This window comes from Nicotiana tomentosiformis, chromosome 4 (genome assembly GCF_000390325.3).
Source record: "Nicotiana tomentosiformis chromosome 4, ASM39032v3, whole genome shotgun sequence".
In the NCBI taxonomy this organism is placed as follows: domain Eukaryota; kingdom Viridiplantae; phylum Streptophyta; class Magnoliopsida; order Solanales; family Solanaceae; genus Nicotiana; species Nicotiana tomentosiformis.
This window is the reverse complement of record NC_090815.1, coordinates 43,937,506-43,964,804: the sequence shown is the minus strand read 5'-3', so window position 1 is coordinate 43,964,804 and position 27,299 is coordinate 43,937,506. Positions and strand designations below refer to the sequence as shown.

General features: G+C 36.6%; 3 protein-coding genes across 4 annotated transcripts; 2 read left to right on the top strand and 1 right to left on the bottom strand.

Moving 5' to 3' along the window:
- Positions 1–819: 819 nt before the first annotated feature.
- On the bottom strand, positions 820–2,418 carry LOC138909586 (uncharacterized). Its single transcript, XM_070200793.1, has 3 exons — positions 1,944–2,418; positions 1,688–1,754; positions 820–1,144 (listed from the first exon to the last, which is right to left on the bottom strand). Exons 1-3 carry the CDS (start codon positions 2,416–2,418, stop codon positions 820–822), a joined length of 867 nt encoding a protein of 288 aa, XP_070056894.1.
- Positions 2,419–12,301: 9,883 nt separating this feature from the next.
- Positions 12,302–18,809, top strand: LOC138909585 (uncharacterized). Its single transcript, XM_070200792.1, has 3 exons — positions 12,302–12,679; positions 18,233–18,362; positions 18,796–18,809. The coding sequence occupies exons 1-3, from the start codon at positions 12,302–12,304 to the stop codon at positions 18,807–18,809; spliced, it is 522 nt and encodes a 173-aa protein (XP_070056893.1).
- Positions 18,810–20,508: 1,699 nt separating this feature from the next.
- LOC104090902 (serine/threonine-protein kinase PBL34-like) lies at positions 20,509–27,202 on the top strand. Of its 2 annotated transcripts, none has more exons than XM_009596099.3 (6): positions 20,509–21,271; positions 22,507–22,841; positions 22,954–23,089; positions 25,394–25,530; positions 25,601–25,724; positions 26,036–27,202. In XM_009596099.3, exons 1-6 carry the CDS (start codon positions 21,082–21,084, stop codon positions 26,560–26,562), a joined length of 1,449 nt encoding a protein of 482 aa, XP_009594394.1. In that variant the 5' UTR covers positions 20,509–21,081; the 3' UTR covers positions 26,563–27,202. The 2 variants fall into 2 exon arrangements, with proteins under 2 accessions (XP_009594394.1, XP_009594393.1); XM_009596098.4 differs by having other exon boundaries at positions 22,504–22,841.
- Positions 27,203–27,299: the final 97 nt, after the last annotated feature.

Below are 27,299 nucleotides of genomic sequence, written 5' to 3'. Positions count from 1 at the left end.
GTCACAGTGTTGTGATCCCATAAAATCACCATTCCTCCAGATCTACCCTCTGCATGGACTTCTATCATCTTCGTCAAATTAAAATCATTAAGAGAGGAGATATGGTTATCCATTCTAGTCTCAAGTAGAGCCAATAACCATGGCTTATGAGTATCCAATAGATTTCTAAAGTTCATACGAAAAGTTTAATTATTAGCACCCCTAACGTTCCGGATTATAAAACTTTTTGCTCTATTCATCATTGGAGTGTGTGGGATTTAGTTCAATAAATTGTTGTCCTCCAAATTGGAACTTTGGTCCCCCTCAGTGGTAGGTTTGATATCATGATGTAATTCTTCATTGACCTGTTTGATGGAGATCTTGTGGCTATCGATCACTTGTACATATTCGGATGACAACTGAGAACATGCTTCTTGTCTATCCTCTCCGTGAAGTCCAACGTTGTGGCTTTTCTTAGTTTTGAAAACTCTATGCGAGGTTTCTTGACTTGGTATGGAATTTTCTCTACTTCCTTGGCTTTGTTTGCGTCTCATTCTAGTGGATTGGGAAGGGGTGGGTCCTAAGTAGTTAGTGGAGTGTGTTGCATCTCCATAGGGGTTGGATTCAATGTATTCCGTAGTATTGTTGGTCGAGGCATTATGGAGTTTGTAAAACTAGTCTTTGTTGGAATAGTTATTGGACTTAGTTGACAGTTCAAGATTATGATTGATCCGGTCCTTCTCCGGCTTACAAGTAAGGGAGGTCTTGGTATTCTGAGATGAGTTAGGAATTACATGGTGTGTTTGATCTATATAGGTATAATCAGGTGATGAAGAAGAGCTAGGAGGATCTAATAGAGATCACATCTATATGCATGCATGAGTATTGCTTTTCCAAGAGAGAATTAGGAATTTGGTTTACATGCTCTTCAATTGCAACTTGGTCAATATTATTGTCCAAGATTTTCTCTTTGTTATTTTGATTTGAATCTTTGGATGGTACTAGGTTATTATTGGAGTTTTTAGGATTATAGTTCCTTGAATAAGAATTTTCGCTAATGGGAGAGGCTTTATGAGTGACTATATCAGAATACAACGGTTGTATAGTACCATCCATAGTTGAATTAATTGATGCCTTGTTAAGCATAGTTGGTGATGAAAGGGTACTATGCATAGATTGTAACGAAGCATTATTCGTAGTTTTAGATAAGGAAAAAACAGACAAGTGCATATTATTTGTATTGTTTATGCCAATATCATTAACATGAATCTTATTGGCCATAGGATTAAACATAGTAGGTAAATTATGAGTAGTGTCCTTGACATGTTTATTTGATGGCACGTTGTTGCCACTTGTAATTATAACACCATTAGGTTCATGCATACATTGGGTAGTATTATGGTTAGGAGTGGTTTTGTCTAAAATCATGTGCTCCTCTAAGCCTAAAAATTTATTTTTTATTTCTATCTGATTTATGGCTGGAGCAAAAGAAATATTAGTAGGAACAGAAGAAATAGATTTGTTTTTATCAGTGGTAGGACCAGTAATAGAATTTTTATCAACATATTGTAATTTCTGAGTATTGAGGTACTTACCTGTAGTAGCGTCGAAAATTTTAACATTTATACCTGGAGCTTGAGCTGCTTTGATGGGGCTAGTCCTCTGCTGTGAAGTATTTTTCTTCTTCTTATGAAATGTCACAGTTTACCACTCTTCCTCAGCTTTGTCTTCCTTTTTTTTATCTGGACATAAGTTGGTATGTTGAACTTCTAATGCTGAGTAGGGACAAATACAATGTAGGAGTATATGACCTAATTTTTTGCAGAATTTGCATAATAAACTATCTCCCTTATATAAAATAACTTGTTTGTGTGATCCAATAAAGATGTGGGTTTTAACTTGTTGATCCAGAGGGAGTTCAATGCATAGTCTTGCGTAACGACCTCGTAGAGTAGCAGATGTACATGCATCAATTTTTAACAATCTTTCAATTTTCTTTCCAATTTTTGTCAATATAATTCTATCATAAAATTCAGTTAGAAGTTGTGGAAGACGAACCCAAACTGCAGTAAAACTTTGTCTTGCGTGAGAGGCCATGAAGTTTGGTTTCCATTTTTGCACAGATAAGAAAAAACTATTGATAAACCAAGGTCCATTCTGAAGAGCCTTGATCACGTTCTCCTCTTTACTAAATTTAACAATATAATAATCTTCTCCAAGATCTATTAACGAAAATTTTTCAGTCGCTCTCCATAAATCTTGTATCTTTTTTTTGAGGTAGTGATGGAGGATTCTCTTACCCATAAGCTTGATGATAACTGAAAATTTCCAAGGCTCATAAATGCGTTGTATATCTTGGGGAGATAGCTGGATGGAGTTGTCTTCATTGATTTTTTCTGCTCCCGAATTATCACCATCGGCTGATATATTAATATCCATTGGACACGAGTAGGAGTGGCTAAATGGTTAAAAGAAAACAGTTAACCACTCATATTATAAACTAAAAAATGGGTTGGATAATGAACTTTTTAAAAATGGGTCAAATATGGATTAAAACCATATTATTCATTTAGAAAATGGATAACCAATGGATAACTAATGGGTTTAAATTTTACATTTGTAAAGCCTCAAATTAGGGGCTCCTCAAGTTTGGGAGACTAGGAATTCTCCCAAAAGTAATCATATTCATGAAGCCATGCGTCGCTTAACCCGTTTTTTATCCGTATTAAATATGGATCGGGTCGGATAATTTATCCGTTTTTTCATTACCCGTTTTCGATCGAACCATATCCAACCCGACCCGTCCGTTTTGACAGGAGATATTTTCTATGGCGTGTATGGTATCATAAATGCTATGCCCATTAGCAAGTAGTTTTTCTTTAAACGAGGGATTGGTCTTATCTATAGTTTGTTTTAATTCATTATTGGTAATATCAAGAGGTTTTGGGGGAATGGAAGAGGATTGCTGTTGATATTCTGGTTGGTTAGCCATTGTCAAGTAGTAGGGATGATGTTAATGGATTGTTTTAGACTTCTAGAGAGAAGGCAGAGTCTCTCTCTAAAACTTGATTTCTAATTTTCGTACTATGAAAATTAATATGCTTGATAATCACCTAGGCAATACTTTGGCGGAAGAAGTATTGGACAATATATAAATAAATTAAAGATAAAGATATCTTTATTCATTCAGAATAAACAATGCGAAGTATTCTGGGATGGAATAACCTTTATAGCTTGAATCAGAGAAAATAAATAAAAAAGGAAAAGTAACAGAATTAAAGTTAAAAGATTATTGGATTTAATCAATACACTAAAATATAAAATATTTTAATAACTAATAGTGCTGTTGTACCAGGTTAGATATTGACATATTTTTATGTTACTGACTCCCATTTAACATGAAAAATCACTTATAATTATTTTAGATAATTTGATAATATATAAATATCTTCATATATAAAATTTGATAATTATGTTAGTGCACGTGAGTTTAGAACATAAACTATAAGCAGAAATGTGCTTGTTGGAAAAAATAAAAAATAATGCGCGTGTTTGAGCTCACAATTCATGGAACGACACGTCATCAAGTGAGTCCCGCAACTCTTCTCTCTCGTGACCAATGGTTGCCCACGTTTACAAATCTATCAATAATTAAAAGTAGAAGAAAAAGCACACATACCTACAAAATAATCAAGTGGCATTGTTAAAGACAAAATAAATTATCTTTTTAATTAAAAAATATTTTGAATTTTAAATTTTGAATTAATTGATTTCTGTATTTGAATAAATATAAATATCTTATAATTATTTATAATAAAAAATAAAATATAAAAAAAAAACTACCCTTTCAAATTATGGAGTACTTTCAAATTGAAGTTTTAAAATCAATCTATAATTAAAAGTAGGCAAAAAAAGCAATCTCATTAAGCCAAGTGGTATAACTATAAAAAATTAAGTGGTATTATTATAGAATTATGATGAGAAAAGTCGTACATATACACATAACTAAAATCATAATAAATAAATAGTTATAAAGGAAGAATACTAAAAAATATATATTCAAGCGATAGCGTGAAATGTATATACTAATTAAATTTCTCATTTAAAAAATTTAGTTAATAAATAGAACTCATAATTTCATAATAAAAAATATAAAGATACTATTATGATATTATATATAAGACAAGCATATTATATATATATATATATATATATATATATATATATATATATATATATATATATATATATATATATATATATAAAAGTTTTTTTTATAAAAATAATAAAATGCTTATCTCTTTATATTTTTGATAAATTCAAAATTATAATTTAGTAAGAAAATATTACATTATTTAAATTTTCAGTAAACTATAAATTGAGAAAACTAATCAAATATTACAGTAGAAAAGAATGTATGAAAAGAGGGGGATAAAATTTTTATGATATTTATATTTTGAATTGATTAAAAATAAAAGATAAATAAATAACACTCAGAAAAATAATCAATAATTTAGATAATTGAAAAATTGTGAACAGTATAACATAAGTTTAAAAAAATAATTTTATTTCAAGAGTAAGAAAATATATATATCTATGTTATATTAAAAGAGAAGTAGTATCAAAATATTAATAAAAAGTCACATTAGTAAATGTATAGTATTAACTACTTGCTAATTTAACAATAAGAATAAATAAGGAACAAACAATTTATTTGTTACTATATGATATGTATCCTTTGAGTTCGTATAGATTTTGTTATATTTTTGCACACTATATTAAATAATAAAATATAACTTTAATTTATTAAAATAATATGATATATTATATCATAATTTTATAAGATTAATATTTTGTCAAATTATCTGCAAATCGCGCGGGTTCTAACACTAGTTCCCTTGATATGTGTCACGATCCCAAATTCTCTCTGTAGGATGTCGTGATGGCACCTAGTCTCTAAGACTAGGTAAGCCTATCAATACAGAATAACATAATAAAAATCTGAAATAAATAAAACTACAATTCAAATAATTTCAACTCCTAAAACCCGATAGAAATAAGTCACAAGCTTCTAAGAATTTATTCTAAGTGTCTCTAAACATCAGAGTCTAATGAATATAAGAAAAATAACATAATAAAGATAGATGGGGACTCCGAGGTCTGCGGACGCTGGCAGATATACTTTGAAGTCTCCGCGTGCTGACTAGCTCACTGATGCCTGGTCTGGTAGGAATACCTGGATCTGCATAAAAGGATGTGCAGAAGTATAGTATGAGTACACCACAGCGATACCTAGTAAGTGCCAAGCCTAACCTCGGTAGAGTAGTGACGAGGTCAGGTCAGGCTCTACTGGAAGTAATAAAAGACAGGGTGAAAGTTTCATCATCTGCCAATAATATATAATAATAATAATAATAATAATAATAATAATAATAATAATAATAATAATAATAATAATAATAATAATAATAATAATAATAATAATAATAATAATAATAATAATGACAATGGGAATAATTCAAGTAAGTAGTATGTCGCTATTCAACTATACAGAATAAGGGCAAATAATACCTCACGGAAAGAAAATAGGAATTTATAAATTTAAAGAAAAACACATGTAACCAAAAGCAAGTGCAGCCATAGAGAAATATCAACAAGGGCACTCCCGAGGTACCGCCTCGTAGTCCCAAATCATAAATAAATTCACAATATCTCATTTCCCTTATATCACCGCGGAAGACTTCACATTTAATTTTAAAGAAAATATTTTTTCCGAAATAGCATCCCGCGTTTTAGCCACCCTTATCACACCGCATGACTTCTATTAGTTTCCCTACTGGCCACGCATATCAAGTCACCCTTATCTCACTGCATGCGTTTCAACATCCAGACCTTATATCACCGCATGCGTATCAATATCACAATATATCATAATTTACACCTCAAGTGCCCAAATATTTTAACGTGCCAAAATAAATCAACAACAACATTATTTCCATAATAAGGAGCTCACAACTCAATCACAATGAATACAAAATCTCACAAAATATTCGAAAGTGAATAACTCAACAAAAATAATATTTCACAAGTTTAACACCTTGCCTCAATACCAAATTTTTAATGTCAAATACTTCATATTAATAATAATTCAATTAAGAAATTCAACTTTCAAATAATGAGCACAGAATAAAAGAAACAAAGTTTCAACTAAACAGGTGAAGCAATTAGCAGGAAAATGTCAGGCAAATTTAAAATATAAAAATAGATCAATGATGATGAATGTAACCGGATAAAATAATTTAATTAATGTGTAACAAAGATCTACACAATTTTAAATCAGAGTTTTCCATATTTAACCCGTGTACACACTCGTCACCTCGCCTACACGACTTTCAACACATCACAATTATCATATCAATACCAATCCTAAGGGGAATTGCCCACACACAAGGTTAGACAAGTCACTTACCTCGACTTGCATAATTCTTTACTCCGTTATGCCTTTGCCTCGCGAATTGGCCTCCGAAAGTCGCGTATCTAGTCACAATTAATTCGATCTAGTCAATACAAATTATTGGAATTAATTCCATATAAAAATACTAATTTTTCCAACAAAATCCGAAATTTAATCAAACATCGCCTGTGGGGCCCACATCTCGGAACCCGACAAAAGTTATAAAATATGAACGCTCATTCAACCACGAGTTCAACCATACCAAAATTTTTAAATTCCAACATCAACTCGGCCCTCAAATCTTCAATCTAAACCAAGAGGGTTTTCTAAATCTTCCAACTTAAATCATCAATTAAATGTTAAAAACTACCATAGATTCGAGTACTTTAACCAAAATTGAGTTAAGAACACTTATACCAATGTTTCCCTTGAAAAGTCTCCTGAAAATCGCCTCACCCGAGCTCTTAAAATCCACAAAATGGGTAAAAATGGCCAACCCTCGAATTATATGTTCTGTCCATGGCCTTTCGCACCTGCGAGTGAATTAGCCGCATCTGTGGTCTTGCAGGTGAGGCCCAAAATTTTGCACCTACGCTGCCAGGCCTCCTCGCCATTTTCGCTTCTGCGCTCTTGAGGTTGCAGGTGCGAAAAAATGCTTGCACCTGCGCACTCCGCCTCACCATCCCCTACTCGCTTCTGCGCTTGCCAAAATCGCTTCTGCGGGCTCTCACCTGCGAGCCAATTTCCGCAGGTGCGATTGCATCAGTAGGCAGCAACAAGTTTCAATTGTTCTAAGTCCAAATTTGATCCGTTAACCATCTGAAACTCACCCAAGGCCCCCAGGACCTCAACCAAATACACCAACAAGTACTAAAACATCATACGAACTTAGTCGAAGCGTCAAATCACATCAAACAATGCTAAAAACACAAATCATACCTCAATTCAAGCCTAATGAAACTAAGAAATTCCAACTTCTACATTCGATGCCAAAACTTATCAAATCAAGTTTGATTGATGATGTGTGGCTATAATTCATGGTTTAGCACATTATTCGCCTTGAATTGTTATACGCTTTAATGATAAAGTACACCTTATTTGCGTGTAATATGGTCCATTTTATGTGTAGATGAATTGGAGATGAAAGTAGAAGAAAAATGAGACCTATAAGTTGAAAGCGTGCACGGGAGAAGTGAATGAGAGAACCTGGCGATGCCAGGCTTGAAGCTGGCATTAGGCTGGCGACGCAAGGCAAAGGCCTAGCAGAACCAGGCGTTAGGCTGGCTACGCCAGGCCTGGGGCCAGGTCCAATCCGAATTTTGAAGACTTAATTTGTTTCCGGGTTTGACTAGGACTTGGCCTACACGTTTAGTTCTTTTTCTACACATATAAATAGACCTAAAAACACCACTTGGAAGGACTTTTGCAACCGGAGGCAAGGATAGCTCATAGAACAACCGCCGAGAGTTAGAGTCAATAATTTCTACATCACTTTATCTTTATCTTGTACTTTAATTATGCAACATACTTTGGATATTGTTACTTTGATCATGAGTGGCTAAATTCATAGTCTAAGGTTTTGATGGAACCTATTGAAGGATGATTTTCTTGTTACGTTAATATAAATTTGTCGTAGTATTTTCTCTATTTGTTAAACTATATTATTCTTGTGGTTGATTGAAGGGCCCTCAATTAGCTGTGCCTATTTAGTATGTATTACTCGGGAGAGAGTACATATTTAGGTAGTTATTGAACAATATCACTCCTAACATATATGAGGGATCAATAGGAAGGGTTTAAAGGTGGGATTAGGGATAACAAAACCTTGGTGCGATCTGAGTGGGCCATACTTAATTCCAGCTAGCGTAATTCGGGAGAATATGTTTAGTAAATTGTGATAATTACTCGGGAGAGAGTTACGACTCTCAGAGCGCTCATGATCGGTAGAGAAGACTTAGGCGGATTTATAGAAAACGTAGCATAAAAGATTCTGACAATAGGGGAAATCACAACCTTAGATCTTTCCAATTCTTGTTTACAAACCATTCGTAGTTAGTTACGTTATTGCATTTTCATTACGTAATATTTAGTTAATAAACATCCAAATTGTTACTTAAATATTTCTGAAGATTGATTGTGTGAATTGTGCGAGTTTAGTAGCTGTGTTTGATAGGTTAATTCCCTGTGGGATTCGACTCCGGACTTATTAGTCAGAATATATTTGCAACGACCGCTAAGTCCTTTTTATAAGGCACAGTTGGGTGTGATCAAATTTTGGCGCCGTTTCTGGGGAATTAACGGTGTTATTAATTGCAGCTAAAAGAAGTGCTAGAATTCTTAGTGCCCCAAGGGACGTTACCTGCAGATACACAAGCCAATCTAAAAGAACAGGGCCCGAAACAGCTTATGGCAGTGAGTCTAGGAAAAGGTAGAGACCTAGATCTGGAGCAAGAGATGGCTCGCAAAAGTCGGCCTACTGAAACACTTGTGCCAGTACCCATCGAGACAGATGACTCAACAGGGTTAACAGAGGTGACGGTACAACATGCGCCAGCTGAAACAAGCAAAGAAAAAGAAGTCGCGAAGGAAACTGAGTCAGAGCAAGAGAAGGCAGTGGAAACAGTGCCAGAGCAGGTTCAAAATCAAATCACAGGAAAGAAGCGGCCTCCGGCACCCTTCCCCCAGAGATTGGCCAAATATAAAAAAGATGAGCAATATAAGAAATTCTTGGAGATGTTGAAGCAAATTTAGGTGAACATTCCATTGATTGATGCCTTAAAGGAAATGCCTGGTTATGCAAAAATGATGAAGGACTTGATGTCTCGTAAGTTCGACTTTCAAGACTTGGCCACGGTTACACTGACTCAGACATGTAGTGTTGTTGTGACAAGACCCATAGCTGAGAAGTTATCTGATCTAGGGAGATTCACAATCCCATGCACAATAGGCAACTATGCATTTGCTAATGCACTTTGTGATTTGGGGGCAAGCATAAACTTGATACCCTTGGCTATCTACAAAAGGTTAGGCATTGGAAGAGCTAGAACCACGTCTATGTTATTACAGCTGGCCGATTTGACCGTGAAGAGGCCCTCTGGTATCTTTGATGATGTATTAGTACAGGTGGAGAAGTTTGTTTTCCCAACAGATTTTGTCATTCTAGACTGCCGGGTTGACGAGGAGATTCCCATAATTTTGGGAAGGCCATTCTTAGCCACTGGGAGAGCCCTAATTGATTGTGAAACTGGGGAGCTAAAGATGAGACTGGACGATGAAGAGATAACGTTTAATGTGCAAAAATCTATGCGGCGACCCAGTGAGTTTTCTAACTGCTCTCTGATAGAAGCTGTGGATGTGATCTTGGAGGAGGAAGATGAGACTCTGAACGCAAAAGACCCTCTAACAGCATGCCTCATGAACTTAGAAGAAATGGATTGTGAAAACTTGGCAGAGTGGGTTTTGGCCCTTGAAGGGCGAGGGTACTGGAAAAGAGAGCTCGAATTCGAGCCCTTACACTTAGAAGAAAGAAAAACACCTCCAGCTAAGCCATCAATTGAAGAGCCACCACAGTTGGAGCTAAAACTGTTACCGTCTCACCTCAGGTATGCTTTCTTGGGACCTAAATCCACTTTACCTGTTATTATCTCATCCAGTTTGTTAGATGTGCAGGAAGAACAACTTTTGCAGGTGTTAATGGAATGCAAGACTGCAATTGGCTGGACCATTGTAGATATTAAGGGGATCAGCCCGACATTTTGTATGCATAAAATTCTACTGGAAGATGGGCATAAACCTTCCAGAGAACATCAAAGAAGGTTGAACCCGAACATGAAAGAAATGGTGAAGAAAGAAGTGATCAAGTGGTTAGATGCGAGAATCATCTTCCCAATCTCTAACAGTAACTGGGTCAGCCCAGTTCAGTGTGTGCCAAAGAAGGGTGGAATGACTGTAGTACCCAATGAGAATAATGAGTTGATCTCGACTTGTACAGTTACGGGTTGGCGAATTTGTATGGATTATAGAAAACTGAACACAGCCACCCGAAAATACCATTTTCCTTTACCATTCATTGACAAAATGTTGGATAGATTGGCAGGGAAGTCTCACTTCTGCTTTTTGGATAGGTATTCGGGGTACAATCAGATTTTCATAGCCCTTGAGGATAGAGAGAAGACATCATTCACTTGTCCGTATGGCATCTTTGCCTTTCGGAGAATGCCGTTTGGCTTATGCAATGCACCGGCCACCTTTTAGAGGTGTATGTTAGCCTTTTTCACTGATATGGTTGAAGATATTATGGAAGTCTTTATGGATGATTTCTCTGTGGTGGGGGATTCATTCGAAGACTGTCTTCACAATTTAAGAAGAGTGTTGAAAAGGTGTGTGGAGATAAATTTAGTGCTAAACTGGGAGAAGTGCCATTTTATGGTACAAGAAGGTATAGTGTTGGGGCATCGAGTGTCCAGTAAGGGTATTGAGGTTGACCATGCTAAGGTTGACATGATTGAGAAGTTGCCACCGCCCACTTCAGTCAAGGCAGTAAGAAGTTTCCTTGGGCACGCCAGGGTCTACAGGCGATTTATAAAGGACTTCTCTAAAATTGCTAACCCCTTATGTAAACTCCTTGAAAAGGATCATTATTTTGTGTTTTCTGATGACTGCAGGTTAGCATAGGAGCTGAAGAGGAGACTGGTGACTGCACCAATCATCGTTGCACCCAACTGGGAGCAACCATTTGAGCTCATGTGTGATGCAAGTGACTATGATATAGGAGCAGTCCTGGGGCAGCGGAAGGACAAACTGGTGCACCCAATTTACTATGCAAGCAGAACGCTAAGCGATGCACAACTCAATTATACCGTGACTGAGAAAGAGATATTGGCTGTGGTGTTTGCATTCGACAAATTCAGGTCTTATTTGATTGGTTCAAAAGTGATTGTTTATACTGACCATGCAGCACTTAGGTACCTGATAGCAAAGAAGGAGTCAAAGCCACGCTTTATCCGTTGGGTTCTTTTGCTACAAGAATTTGAATTGGAGATCCGCGGTAGAAAAGGGGAAGAGAACCAAGTGGTAGACCACCTTTAAAGGTTGGAGGGAGCTGAAAAGAAAGTCGAGGTATAAGATATAACTGAGACATTCCCAGATGAACAATTGCTAGCAGTGACATTGGAGGAGGCGCCATGGTATGCAGACATTGCAAACTACCTGGCAAGCGGTATTGTCCCCTATGATCTTTCCTCTGTTCAAAAGAAAAAGTTCTTTCGTGATTGTCACATGTATTATTGGGATGAGCCTTACTTGTTCAGGAGTTGTGTTAATAACATGATCCGGATATGTATCCCCGAGATAGACCAATCTTCAGTTTTGCAGGCTGGTCATGCATCATCATATGGTGGCCACTTCGGGGAGTAAGGACCGCTGCAAAAGTACTGGAATCGGGCTTCTACTGGCCGACAGTGTTCAAAGATGCAAACTTATGGGTGAAAGGTTATGACGAATGCCAACGAACTGGAATATTTCCAGCCGACATGAGATGCCTATGAACCCAATTCAAGAGGTAGAAGTATTTAACGTGTGGGGAATCAATTTCATGGGGCCCTTCGTCAGCTCATATGGGAACAAATACATACTCGTAGCTGTGGACTACGTGTCGAAATGGGTGGAGGCTGCAGCACTCCCGACAAATGATGCTAGGGGGTAATTGGCTTTTTGAGAAAGAACATATTCACCCGATTTGGCACTCCAAGGGCAATAATCATTGACGGAGGCACTCACTTCTGTAATCGAGCCTTTGCAAAGTTGTTAGAAAAGTATGATGTATGCCACAAGGTCGCCACCCCATACCATCCACAAACGAGTGGGCAAATGGAAGTTTCGAATAGAGAGATAAAGAGCGATTTAACAAAGACTGTGAATGCTACAAGAACAGATTGGGCGAGAAAACTAGATGATGCACTTTGGGCCTACCGTACCGCTTTCAAAACTCCGATTGGTATGTCGCCGTATAAATTGGTATTTGGGAAGGCATGTCACCTACCAGTGGAGTTGGAGCATAGAGATTTATGGGCACTGTGGCAGTTGAATCTCGATATAGAAGCTGCGGGCACAAGTAGAGTCACAGAGCTGCACGAGCTTGATGAATTTCGTTACCACGCTTTTGAGAGCACAAGATTATACAAGGAGAGAATGAAAATAATGCACGACAAAAATATTCTTGAGCGGAGTTTTAAACCCGGAGATAAGGTATTGTTATACAACTCAAGGTTGAGGTTATTTCTGGGTAAGTTAAAGTCACGATAGTCGGGACCATTTAGTGTGGTAGAGATTCACCCAACCGGAGCCATAAAGATTGCTGCATTAAATGACTCTCGCATGTTTAGAGTCAATGGGCACAGGTTAAAACATTATTTGGGCATGAAAGATGCAAAAGTAGTGTCGGTGACTCATTTTCTTGAGCCACCAAGGTTAAGCGAGCCTTAAGTGCAATTATCTGCGTCGTGCCGCGATGTTAAATCAGGTGCTTCATGGGAGGCAACCCATTGTAATGTTGTAATGTTGTATTCGTCGTGCCGCGACGTTAACTGAGGCACTCATTGGGAGGCAACCCAATTCGTAGTTGATTTTTAGTGTAGTTAGAATTTTTCTTTTCGTTTTTAGGTACTAACAAGTTTGCAGGTGATTTTGGGCGAGACGAGCAGAGCTTTAAGTGTCACATGAAGGACACCAGGTGCCATGACTCACGCCGCGAGGGGTAAAGTCAGGAACACCTGGCGCTATGCCTGGCGTCGCCTGGTCTAAGGCCAAGTGCATTAGGCACTATGCCTGGCGTCGCCTGGGCTAAGTCCAGGTCCACCAGGCTCTAAGCCCAGCGCCGCCTGGGATAAGGCTAGGTAAGTATTTTGCTTCAGCTTATTTTAATTTTTGTCCCTTATTTTTTTTAACCCCTCCCTTCTTGAACTCTAACTTAAACGCCCAAACTAATATAGAATAAAACCTTAACCTAAATCACTACACTCCTCACAAAACACTCACACACGTACACTGCCATTCATCCCCATCCCAACCCCATTGAAGTCAAGCAAGTTTTTTCCTCTTCTAATTATTGGAAACATCAATTCAAAGGCAAAGCCCACATCTTACAACATCTAAGGTATGATTTTTTATCTTCTTTCTTTCTTTCTCATTTTGAGTTGGATGAAGGTATGAGATTATCCACAAAAAATTGGGGTTATTCTTCATTGTAAAATTATGTTTCTGTGTCCCAACCCCATGAACCCCATAGGAATGGTGTTGTTATTGTGTAAACAAGTGGTAGTAAGAAACTCCCGAGCCGATTTGGGAGGGTGAGGCAATCCCTCACCTTTACAAGCACTCTCATGGCACTAGTGCATGATAAGTGTTTGTTATAATGCCTCAAAGGCATTCCTTGTCCCCATTGGAGCCCGAGTCTCTGAGATTAATAGACTAGTGTTGTGTAGTCGTGCACCACGTTAAAATCTTAAGTGTGGGGTGGCTCACGGGTAGCCCATGTGTTGTTGTTTGATTCTAATGTTAAGAAAATACGAGGTGAAGTCTGAGTAACCTCGGAATATTGGGCACACTACTCATTTGTCTTGTTTTGCCAGTTTGTGCATGCACTGAGGACAATGCATGATCTAAGTGTGGGGTGGGGACTTGTAGAAATTACTTGTAGTTGTGTGTTTTGTTATTTTAGTAAGTGTCATTTTCATTAGATAATTGTTTTAGTTATTTGTTTTAAGAATTTGGTTTAGTGATTTGTTTTTGTTATTTGTTTAGTTATTAAAAAAAAAACTGGACTCTTCCCGATGATAGATCTCCTAGACACTTTTCTTGAGGGAAGTAAGTCTAAAGAAAATACCAAAAAGATTTAGTTTTGTGTAGGTAGTGTAGTAATTCCCCCTTAGTTTTTCTTTGGGCCGCGGTTCTTTTTCAAGGGTATTTGATTGAACCGGGTATAGTTAATTTTAATTTTTAGGAGTAGGAACCATAAAGCTATGCATTTAATTGTAGCAATATCTCTTAGCTTTGTTATGCCTTGAGAATAGTTAGTACTATGGTCGTGACTCTTAGGCTCGATTTTTGACTCCAGCATAAATACCTTAAATCGTAGATTCTTAATTTTGCTTAACTGTTTTGACTGGAGTGTCGCGATGAACTAATCCTGAGTGAGTTATGTGCCATGTGTGTGTGAGCTTTATATGTATTCTGTGCATTGCATTTGATGTCTAGAACTTTTCATGTGTGTGTGCAAAACGAAATAGTAGTCTTGTTCAGTCTGAGAAGTGATATAGGCATTTCCTTGTTAAGCCAGATATATATATATATATAGTTTACCCACCTAAAAGTTATGTAACGTAGTTAACCCCTTTGAGCTTGTAATCCTGTTTCTTTGGCAACCACACTACAATCCTTACCCAATTGTTGAATTAACCATCTATTTGAATATTTTTACCTCTAATGAGCACTTGAATTGTTATGAACTTTATAAAAGTTAAAGTGTGGGGTGGTTGGTTTGGTTTTTGAGCGGAACTAATGAAATAAGGAGAAAGGTGCACTGTTTTGAAAAAGTAAGAGCCGCTTGAATTGAAAAAGAAAGAAAGAAAGAAAAAAATAGTTGTATTGCTGTGAAAAATAATATTCTTTGATAAGTGACGACTCTTAATGTAATTGTGCTTAAAGAAGTATGGGGTAATATACATTGATGTGAAGATGAAGTTTTGGTTTGACATAAGTATGGGCTTGAATGTTAAAGTATATGTATTAAAGTGCTTAGGGAGGTGTAGTCACTCACATATCCAAATATATCCTACCCAACTCGCAACCTACATTACAACCAATCAAAGTCCTATTTGATCTTAGACTGAATAAGTTCGATTAATAGAGTATTACACTACGGGCAAGCCTATGGTGCATCGTGGCATATGAACATTATTTCTGAGAGCGGGTGAATTTTGTCTATCTGGAGTTCCTATGTTCTTAAAATTCATTGTGTGTAGAACTAAGCTCTTTGATTGGGTGAGGGCACATGATTCATAAAGAAAAGGTAATGTTGTTGACTTCCATGTAGAGTAAGTAAGTGAATTGTGAATAAGGCATGACATTTGTGAGTCGAATCTTGAGGCGAGGATGTCACACCTTTGTGCTTAAACTATTTTAAAGATTCTTGGTATAATAAGTTATAGGGAATTGCTTAATAGGTTGTGTCTATGAGTGTAGTTTGATTGCTCGAGAACGAGCAATATTTAAGTGTGGAGTATTGATGTGTGGCTATAATTTATGATTTAGCACATTATTCGCCTTGTATTTTTATATGCTTTAATGATAAAGTACACCTTATTTGTGTGTAATAGGGTCCATTTTATGTGTAGGTGAATTGGAGATGAAAGTAGAAGAAAAAGGAGACCTACAAGTCGAAAGCGTGCGTGGGAGCAGTGAATGAGAGAACCTGGCGACGTCAGGCTTGAAGCTGGCATTAGGCTGGCATTGCAAGGCAAAGGCCAGGCTTGAAGCTGGCGTATGGCTGGCGACACAAGGCAAAGGCCAAGCAAAACCAGGCGTTAGGCTGGCGACGCCAGGCCTGGGGCCAGGTCCAATCCGAGTTTTGAAAACTTAATTCGTTTTCGGGTTTGATTAGGACTTGGCCTACACGTTTAGGTATTTTTCTACACATATAAATAGACCTAAAAACACCACTTGGAAGGACTTTTGCAACCGGAGGCAAGGATAGCTCATAGAACAACCGCCGAGAGTTAGAGTCAATAATTTCTACATCACTTTATCTTTATCTTGTACTTTAATTATGCAACATACTTTGGATATTGTTACTTTGATCATGAGTAGCTACATTCATAGTCTAAGGTTTTGATGGAACCTATTGAAGGATGATTTTTTTATTACGTTAATATAAATTTGCCGTAGTATTTTCTTTATTTGTTCAACTATATTATTTTTGTGGTTGATTGAAGGGCCCTCAATTAGCTGTGCCTATTTAGTATGTATTACTCGGGAGAGAGTGCATATTTAGGTAATTGTTGAACAACATCACTCCTAACGTATATGAGGGATCAATACGAAGGGTTTAAAGGTGGGATTAGGGATAACAAAACCTTGGTGCGATCTGAGTGGGCCGTACTTAATACCAGCTAGCGTAATTCGGGAGAATATGTCTAGTAAATTATGGTAATTACTCGAGAGAGAGTTACGACACTCAGAGCGCTCATGATCGGTAGAGAAGACTTAGGCGAATTTATAGAAAATGTAGCGGAAAAGATTCCGACAATAGGGAAAATCACAACCTTAGATCTTTCCAATTCTTGTTTACAAACCGTTCGTAGTTAGTTACGTTATTGCATTTTTATTACGTAATATTTAGTTAATAAACATCCAAAGTGTTACTTAAATATTTCTGAAGATTGATTGCGTGAATTTGTGCGAGTCTAGTAGTTGTGTTTGATAGGTTAATTCCCTATGGGATTCGACTCCGGACTTATTAGTCAGAATATATTTGCAACGACCGCTAAGTCCTTTTTATAAGGCATAGTTGGGCTTGATCAATTGACCTCAAATTTTGCACACAAGTCATAAATGATATAACGGACCTATTCAAATTTTCAGAATCGGATTCCGACCCCGATATCAAAAAGTCAACTCCCTGATCAAACTTTCAAGCTTAAATTTCTATTTTAGCCATTTCAAGCTTAATTGAACTACATGCTTCCAAATAATTTTCCGGACACGTTTCTAAGTCCAAAATCACCATACGGAGCTATTGGAATCATCAAAACTCTATTCCGAGGACTAAGTGTCTCAATTCATTTCAAAACCTCACCGGACTCCAACCAATTACTCCGACAAGTCACATAACAACTGTAAAGTACAATTTAAACAGTAAATGAGGAAACATGACTACAACTCTTAAAACGACTGGCCGGGTCGTTACAATATGTGAAGTATAAATTTTATTTCTTGTATTGTCATCTCTCTTTTTCAATGATCAGCTGAACATCCCCACTTTCCAAATGACCAACAAGACACCTCAACTTGATATATATGTCTGCGTGTTTGCTAAGGAATTTTTGAACTCATTTTTTCAGACTGTTTTTTTTATCTTTGAAAGAAAATCATTTTTTTTTCTTGGTCTCTTTTCCACCTTTACGGTCGACAATCACCTCCATTACCGACCACCATTCACGGCAGCCTTAACTGAGCACCAAGAAAATTATATTACTCCAGCTTCATCTACGCCACGCTACCGTTCTTCCATAATTCTCTTCCCCACCAGGTTTCCACCATATAAACAAGAATAGCCTTGTCACCCCATCTCCACCAAAAAGAACAAAACGTTCTCCACTCCCTCATCATCATCTCCATCAGATAAACGCCAGCAGCCCCGTCAACCACTACCGATAACAATACCTTCCTTCCAATAGAAACACATAAACAACTACCAATTACTTGAATCGGCCAAACAATAATTTGAAGGAAAATATTACACACAAAAAGGAAACAATAAATTAGAGAAAGAAAAGTGATACTACAAGTCCAAATTCATAATCAAGAAAATGACAGAGAAAAAGAGAAGATTAAAGATTCCAATAGAGTCGATTTTCAGACTTTTCCAGCGACGAGCTTTTCCTGCGAGAGGCCACAAGATGAGATTTTTCGGCGAGGTCCGTGGATGAGTGGTTTATTCGCTTGGCTATTCTATGCCTTTTCATATTTGTATGAGTTTTAAGAAAATGTTTTAGATTTAATTTCTGAATATGGATAGGATAGGTGTTGGGTGTAAGGTGGTCGGAGAACTGGGAAGGGTCTGACGGGAAAAACTTAGGTTTGTTTGGAGGGAGGATGGTTTTGGGAAAGGGAATGGGGGATGCAGATTCAGATGGGTTTGTTTGGGCAGAAGGTGGGTTTGGGTTTTTCTTTTTTCTTTTTCTTTTTTAGTTTATTGAATTCCTTTTTAAATTATTGTTTACCATTTTTAATTCAACATTCACGTGTTATTATCTTATTGGTTAATTTACCACGTAACCAACAATTGCATTTCACGCATGTGATCTATTGAACGAAGGTGTTCGGTTGATCGTTGGTGACAATTTAAATGAGCCGTTTATATATTTCGCCTAAAGAAAAATATATCTCTAACATAAAATATTACCATGAAAATTGGGTAAAGTTTTTTGTATTTGGTTGCATATAAAAGTAAGCTCCCACTATGAACAACGGTCATAGAAGAATCAGAGACGGATTCAGAATTTAAAGATTGTAGGTGCCGCACAATTTTACGAACATAGACATATTGCTATTACATGATCAAAGTAAGGTTTTCATTTGATCAGTTGATCCAATTTGAATTTCTGTTCGAGTTATTCATCTTTACGAGTTATATAGACAAATCGATTAAGTAAAAAGAATTGCTATTTTAACAATTATAATAATCTAGAGCAAAGTATAAACTTTAAAGATATTATTATATCACAAAAAATTAGGAGAAAGTAGTTTGTATCAAAATTAATAACTATAACATTCTTGAGAAGATATGAGAAGACTTACCAATTTAATGACCCTAGAAGTTGAAACTAGTTTAAAACTAGCAAATGGTAAACAATACTAATACATTAGGTACATTTACACCAATACATACTGATTCTTTTCCTTTTGTTTTCTTTTTCTTAAATTAACCGAGCAACCAAAGTGATGTTAGGAAAAAGTTAGAAATAATAACACAAAATGCATATATGTACATAGTACATACAGGGAACTCGAAAAGGCAGAAGGTATGGGGAGAAAATAGATTTAATGTATGAGTTTAAATTTTGAAATTTTGGTTGTTATTTGATTAAAGAATTAATTTCTTTAGTTCAAAAAAATGAAAAAGATATTGTTATACTTAAAAAAGTAAAGAAAAACAAGAAAATATAAAGATGAAAATATATGAGGCTGAAAGTCTTAAATTTCCTTTTATTTATTTATTTTTTTTTTCAATTAACTGAGCAACCAAAAGAAAGTTAGGATAAACTAAAATAGAAATAATAACAAAAAATGCAAATATGTACATAGTACATATATGGGACTTGAAAAGGCTGAAGGTATGGGGAGAAATTTTTTTTGTGTATGAGTTTGAAATTTGAAATTTTGATTGTTATTTGATTAAAGAACTAATTTCTTTAGTTCAAAAAAATGAAAAGGATACTGTTAGACTTAAAAGGTAAAGAAAAACAAGGAAATATAAAGATGAAAATTTTTGAGGCTGAAAAGTCTGAAATTGAAGCTCAGAAAATTTAAGTATCTAAGGATGAAAAGCCTTCACTTAACCAGCGGCACCAAGCACATGTTTACTAATCCGGGTGTCATCCACTAGTATATATCAAATTTCTTCAATATATACACAGAATATATAAGTTTCGGTCGAAATTTACGGGTGACGTGACACCCCATATTTTCTTCTGCCCCTATTTTCACTCTTTATGATAACCAAATAAGAATAATTTTTGTAGAAATAAAAGTTGATAACAGTGCCAAAGCAATGACAAATGTAAGCGACAAAAAATGGAAGTTAAAGTTAATAAAAAATACATTAGAATGGAAATCATTATTTTACTTTTGAAGGAAGGAAAATAATTTCATAATTCAAAGATAAGTTACCTTGACAGCATTCTCCAGGCAGCTCTCGATTTGCTTTTCCAGTCTTTGATTCGATTTACATTACAAAAAGATAAGAGCGGCGATAATTCAGTGTTTGTTTACATTTTCTCTTTTCTTTTTGCTTTAGTTGTTCTTACTTTATTTTACTCCTTTTTAGAAGAAAAATTTATGCGACATAATTTACTCAATAAAGAGTTTATTAAGAAAATAAATATTTTAAATACTTGTAACTTTAAATATATCATAATATTTATGTGAATTTAATTATTTTTAAATATAAAATATATTATTTTTTAAACTGCCTAATAATTTTTTTTATATCCACATATATTGAAAGGAAGATAGTACTAGTAGTATTTTATTAGACAATATACAAATTCAACATAGGAACATATATTCCACATTTATATATTTGAGAACTTATTTTATTCTTTCTTTCATTAAGGAGCCAAGAACTGGTCAGCAGACTCGGCGCATATGAGATTTTTGCGTCTTTTATAGTAGTAAAATATTTGATTATCGTTAGGGAGCAGACATATTTTGGGTCACTTTTGGAAGTGGAATAATCTGATAGCAACTTTGTTTGTACAGTTATTGGTGCAAGTTAGTTCTCTGCTTTAAAGGTCAAAGGGGAATATGATCTGAATTAAAGTGAGCTCTTTTGAAGGCTATTTTATCTTTGTACAGTAGTATATTTTCTGGGTTTGTGGATTTGGCTCTGACAAAGATGGGAGAATATTTATGACCCCTTTTGCCCATCTGGGTCATGCAAAAATTCGGTACAAAATTTACCATTTTGTCATTTTTGGGTGATTTAGGGAACTGGGGTTCAGTTCTTGGTTGATTATTAGGGGTCTCTAGATATTATAAGAGGATATGTTAGGAGACAGGTGACAAATTTTTGGGCCTATTTGTGGGGGTGGGGGTGGAGTTGGGGTTGGGTTGATGAAACCTGAGTTTGAGTTTAGGGATTTTGGAATATGGGATTAGATGGTGATGGTATAAAGGTGGAGTCTTGTGAATCAAAGGGGAAGAAGAAGAAGAAGGAGAAAGAAGAAAAAGAGGGTGTAGAGGATACTGGTTGCTGGATTAAGTTGAGGTTTATTGGTAGCTGTATTTCCTCAAAATCTAAAGTTGACAGTTCCATCAGTAGCATCAGCACTATCTGTGGTAATTATTTCATTCACTCTGAAGCAGCTGCATGGCTAGTTTTGAATTATGATTTGAATTTATGCACTCCATTTTCCGAATTCCTTGAATATTGTTTCCTGTTTAACCCATAGAAAATCTGTTGTTAGTATAGTTGTGCAAGTACTTGGTGCATTCCTCGTGGTTGAAGTGCACTTGCTGTTAGAGTAGTAGATTTTGGTGTTTCTGTGAAGTGCTGGTTTGAGTAGCTTTTTTCCTCGCTTTGTCGTTTCTTTTGTTTGTTTCTTTATTTGTTTTGTTATTCTCCTTTTTGTGTGTTTAGAAGGTTAAGTTGAGCATTGAACATAGAATTCACCTATTATAAAAAAGGGCAGCCCAGTACAATAAGCTGCCGCTATGCGCGGGGTCCGGGGAAGGGCCGGACCATAACGGTCTATTGTACGCAACCTTACCCTGCATTTTTGCAAGAGGCTGTTACCAGGGCTCGAACCCGTGACCTCCTGATCCCCTTCAAAGTTGTTCCCATGGTAGCAACTTTTATCAGTTACGCCAAGACTCCCCTTCAATTCACCTATTATAACTGAAAGAGTAACTACATGACCCTTAAAGAATTTCGTGGAATACTGCGAGGTACTAATTAGTTGGTGAATTAAACAACTTCCAACTGAATTTTGGTTTCATCAACACCCCGTCCTTATCTTCCTTCTACATTCTTCTTGTTTTCTTTTTCTACTTGTAAATTCACTGGGAGTGTCAAAATCTTGTGGTAGCAAATAGTAGTTCGCAAATCAGGACGCCTTCATGATTGCAATAAAATTGATATCTTCTTAGTTTTCTGATGCCTTGTTCGATAATTAGTTTCCATTGACAACTTCTAGTTGGACATTAACAGTTCATGTTTTTTTCAATTATTAATGGCTGCGACTTATGCAGAGACCAAGTAAAGAATTGGTAAATCAACATGATAGTGAAAAACAATATCTCGACCTGATGAAAACAGAATAATAAGTAACTTTAAGACTTTGTTGAATGTTGATAAAGATGTGCTGGATTACCTGTACACACGCTTATTTGTGTTATACCATATTGGCTGCCATAAACATTTTGATTCACTGCCTCGGAGTTGTTTAAGCCCTTTATTATATACAAAAATGACGGGGCTTCAAAGAACCATTCATGATTAATATTAAATGATCTCTTTCCCTATATGATGGTTAATGCCAACGTTGCTAACTTCTTACACTCATTATTAGCAGAAAATAAATCCAAAAATGATACAAGCAAAGACCAGCCCATTGCTCAGGTTATCTCATCAACGACCACAAGTAATGCGGAAAGTAACTCTTCTACCTCTAAACTTGAAGAGGAACTTAGAGTTTCTTCTCGGCTTCGGAAGTTCACATTTAATGATTTGAAGTTGGCCACGAGAAACTTCAGACCAGAATCCCTTCTTGGTGAAGGGGGTTTTGGCTGTGTCTTCAAGGGGTGGATTGAAGAGAATGGGACAGCACCTGTCAAACCCGGGACAGGGCTTACTGTTGCTGTGAAAACTCTAAATCATGATGGGCTTCAGGGTCATAAAGAATGGCTGGTCAGCTTCTCTATTGATTTGATTTCTAAAATTTTTTCATAAATTTCCTTGTCCTTTTTGTTTTTTGTTGATTTTTGTTTTAGTTTTATATTGTTAAATTCTAATTTGGCAGGCTGAAGTAAATTATCTTAGCGATCTCATTCATCAAAATTTAGTTAACCTAATTGGCTACTGTATTGAAGATGATCAGAGGCTATTAGTTTATGAATTTATGCCACGAGGAAGCTTGGAAAATCATCTTTTCAGGAGTACGTAATTGACCCTTCTCTAATATGCTTTACAAAATTATTTCTTTAATATATTCGATAATGTTACTAAAGATCTGTTGTGAAAATCGTCTTTCATTTATCACATTGAGATATTCTTGTGATACATTCTTGGTTAAGTTAAAATACAAATGTTAATTCCATGCATATAACTGGTCTCCTTGTCAACATTACTCGCTTTAGTCAAGTGGTAATGTTATTACTTGGATGAGTAAGAGATACGTGGCTTCTCAAACTTTTTGGGAATATAACTTGAGTTCTATTGGTGATGTTCAACTTTCTATGATGATAATATATGACTAAGTGATGTCTCATTTTAAAATAAAACTTATTTTCTATGGTAGAATGCAATTCACGAGCATGAAAATTTGAATGTCAAAAAGGGTAACATGGGGCTGTCTTTATATTTAAAACAAAAGCTAACATGGGCCTGTAGGATATAGAATCTCTCTCATGGAATTGTATTTCCTATTTTCTAATGTTTGGTTACCTGAATAATCGTGGAAACAATCTTTTATGGGGAAATGCATTTCGCACTACTGGGGTAAAAACAACTTATGTTTTTAAGGCCACCAATTTGCGCTCTACTGCTTATCAAAAATATTTCCAGCTCTACAACCAAAATAATAGTTGTCTGATTGTCATATAACCACTTTAAGCACCTGTCAAGTGTCAATACCCACTGTCGTGATCCACTACAGCTATAACTCCTACTAATGCCTACAAAATTCACTACTGTGTGAATCTAATCAAAAAACCCGAAATGGCTAAGGAAACAAGCTCTTAACAAGTTTTTGTTGTAACATATCTGCTGAGGATTTTTCCTGACTAAATAATTTTGTACCAACTTCCTGTCAAACAGTCACTATGCCTTATTTATTAGCTGCTAATCTCCTGCTTCCGGGCAGGATTGAGAGCAGCTTCTTCATAGTTACATTCTCTTGATTAGCGAAATATCTTTAGTATTTACTAATTCAAGCTAGCACGATCATCCACTTGGAGATTCTATCATGTCCTCGACGTCACTGAGTTAGGCTCATGGATTAATTTAAAGTGATGGTGTTTGTCATCTCCATTTTCTTCAGAAAAGAAACTTTCAATCATTTGTACGGTGCATTGAGGTAACTATGGTGCTCTAGTGAACAAGTGGAATTGTTGCCATATACCATTCTTGGTTCCCTTAGCTCGAAGTTCCAGCCTTCTTTTTTTTTTTCTGCTAAATGACTCGAAACACCAACTTTAAGCTTGAACTTTGGCTCAACTGAGCCTACAAGTTCTGACTTGAGTTCTTGCTTGGAGATTGTAATACTTGTCTCAAGCTTGATCTTAGCCAGCACGATTCTTTGCCACGCTCAATGCTTGCTGCACTAGGACTTTCATTTCCAGTTAACCAAAACAAATGATATTCTTTGACTTTAGGTTTTATATGAGGGGGGAATAGTCAATTTAAGCATCCCAATTAGAAGCACATCAAAAATATTTTTTTAAAAAAAAGATTATAGAGATAATAGGATTGAGTAACCTTATTTTTGGATCGAGTTAGCCTAGAACTCTTAAAAACCTACTCGAGAAGCCTTGTGCCCCACTAAATGCGGCATCTATTCTTGGCGTCATTTTCTCTTAGAAACTTGTTGGTATTTGTTCAATGGAAATTGGTCAATTAACTTGCTAGCTTCCATTGCACTGCTATTGCTAAAAGTCCTTGATCGTTGATTGGCAATAGTAAGCTATATACCTTTCAAGCATTTCCTAAATTCTCTATGCTTCAGCAGTTGGTAATGGTCAATCTAACTGAGTTGGCTGGAAGAAAGGGAAATTAGGGGAGGTTGCCTTTCATGGGAAAGAAAAAAATGATTTCATACAAAAAAATAACCTTGAAGGGGAGCCTTGGGGCAGCGGTAAAGTTTTCTTTCTTTGATAGGGTTTGAGCCGTGGAATCAGCCATTGATACTTCAGGATAGGCTGCAAATATCACTCCTTGGGGTGCGGCCTTTCCCAGGACCTTGCGTGAATGCGGGATACTTCATGCAGCGTGCTGCCCTACAAAAAAAATAACCTTACACTGGTTTCTATGTTGATGATGCTTTTTGGTATAACCAAAAGATGATGGCTTTTATTTTTTCACTTTTCCTCTTATTCAGAATTGAAGCCTGACTTTTTTATAAGTGATGGTGCATTTAGACTTGTGAATTGGTAGAGCAAATGGTATGTTCTTATGAGTACTATTGAAGTAAAACTTCTTGTGTTCTATTGTGTACTTAGTGCTGATGATGTATTTATCTTCAGGGTCCCTGCCCCTTCCATGGTCTATCCGCATGAAGATAGCTCTTGGTGCGGCAAAAGGTCTTGCTTTTCTTCACGAGGAAGCAGAAAGACCAGTGATATACCGTGATTTCAAAACATCCAACATTCTGCTGGATGCGGTATGTTCAAACACATTGTTAAATTGGTCTTTCCAGTCATCATCGTTGTTCTAATTACATGTTTTATCAGGATTACAATGCCAAACTTTCTGATTTTGGACTTGCCAAAGATGGTCCAGAGGGTGACAAAACTCATGTTTCTACGCGTGTCATGGGGACATATGGTTATGCAGCCCCGGAGTATGTGATGACAGGTAAGACTGAGCCTTGGTAGTTCTCTTTTCTTACAATGTTAATGCACATTTGACTCGAATGGCCAAGTCAACGTCATCAAATGCTGCTAATGCTTTTTATACTGGTCACCTTTCCACAACCAAAAAAAGAAAAAAACACTTTTTATACTGGCCGCCTTTCCCCGAAAAAATAAGACTTTTTTTGCTGGTCCAAAACATGTACCCGAGTTGAAGAATCTTGTAAATTTTTTACATCTTTGGCTAAAACTTGCATTAGCTGGCTGATTGGTTCCTTACTACTGATTGAAGTGTGTGCACTTCTCTTGTTGCAGGACATCTGACATCAAAGAGTGACGTGTACAGTTTTGGTGTAGTTCTGCTTGAAATGATAACAGGTAGGAGATCAATGGACAAGAACCGGCCCAACGGCGAACACAACCTTGTTGAATGGGCGCGGCCACAACTGGGTGAAAGGAGGAGATTTTACCGCTTGATAGATCCTAGACTTGAAGGTCATTTTTCTATTAAAGGCGCCCAAAAAGCTGCACAGTTGGCTGCTCGGTGCCTTAGCCGGGATCCCAAAGTCAGACCTATGATGAGTGAAGTGGTTGAAGCCTTAAAGCCATTACCAAGTCTCAAGGACATGGCAAGTTCATCTTACTATTTTCAGACCATGCAAGCGGACCGAGTTGGGTTCAGCCCAAATACCAAAGATGGCCTTAGAACACAGAGATCATTCTCAAGGAATGGACAACTGCCTCCAAGAAGTCTCTCAATTCCAAATGGTTCTCATGCTTCTCCACATCATTATCAGTTTCCTCAGAATTCACCAAAACCAAAACCAGATGGCAAATCATAGAACTGGATTGTTGGCTCCCTTACTAGCAGAGGAAGAACAGTAAATTGTTTAATCATGTTTTGATCTTTCAAAATGCATTAACTCCTAACAGAGGTCAAGTCCATGGAGTAAATATTTGTCTTTGTCGATAAATTGGGTTCTCTCTCTCCCTTTCTCTTCCCAGATCGATTGATGGTTGCAATGGGGTAGTTCCCTAAAATTTATGGGAAGGTATACCTCGTCCGCAGCCAGAAAATGGTTGGAGTGAGCAGGAGGAAGCACTAATCGCCCTACATCAGAAACTAAGGAGAAATAAAATGTGACTCATCGTATTAGTCAAGCATAGCTAGCACTACCATGACGCTCTGCTGCGCCTACACTGACGTGACTTGCAAACAATGCTGGTGCTATAAAGCCATATAGGCAATGCTTGGGACCACCTCCCTTCGTTTTAGAGTCTTAGGCGCAACTCTTCTAGTCAGAGGAGAGTCCAGTGCATTCCTATCCTATTGTTGCTTCTATCACGATAGGGAATCGTGTGATTCTTTCTATTCCTGTACTTTCTCGTTCTTATGTTGTTGTATTCCCTAGATTATGCAGTTATCTTCTCTGACCCGACAATAGTCAAGGGAAAATACTTGAGCTTTTTCGCCTTTGTTCATTGCTCTTTTATTTTCCAATTATTTCTTCGATTAACAAAACGAAAGAGAATAAATCAGATTCTCTTAGCTCATTAAGAAGGATCTCGTAATTTCATT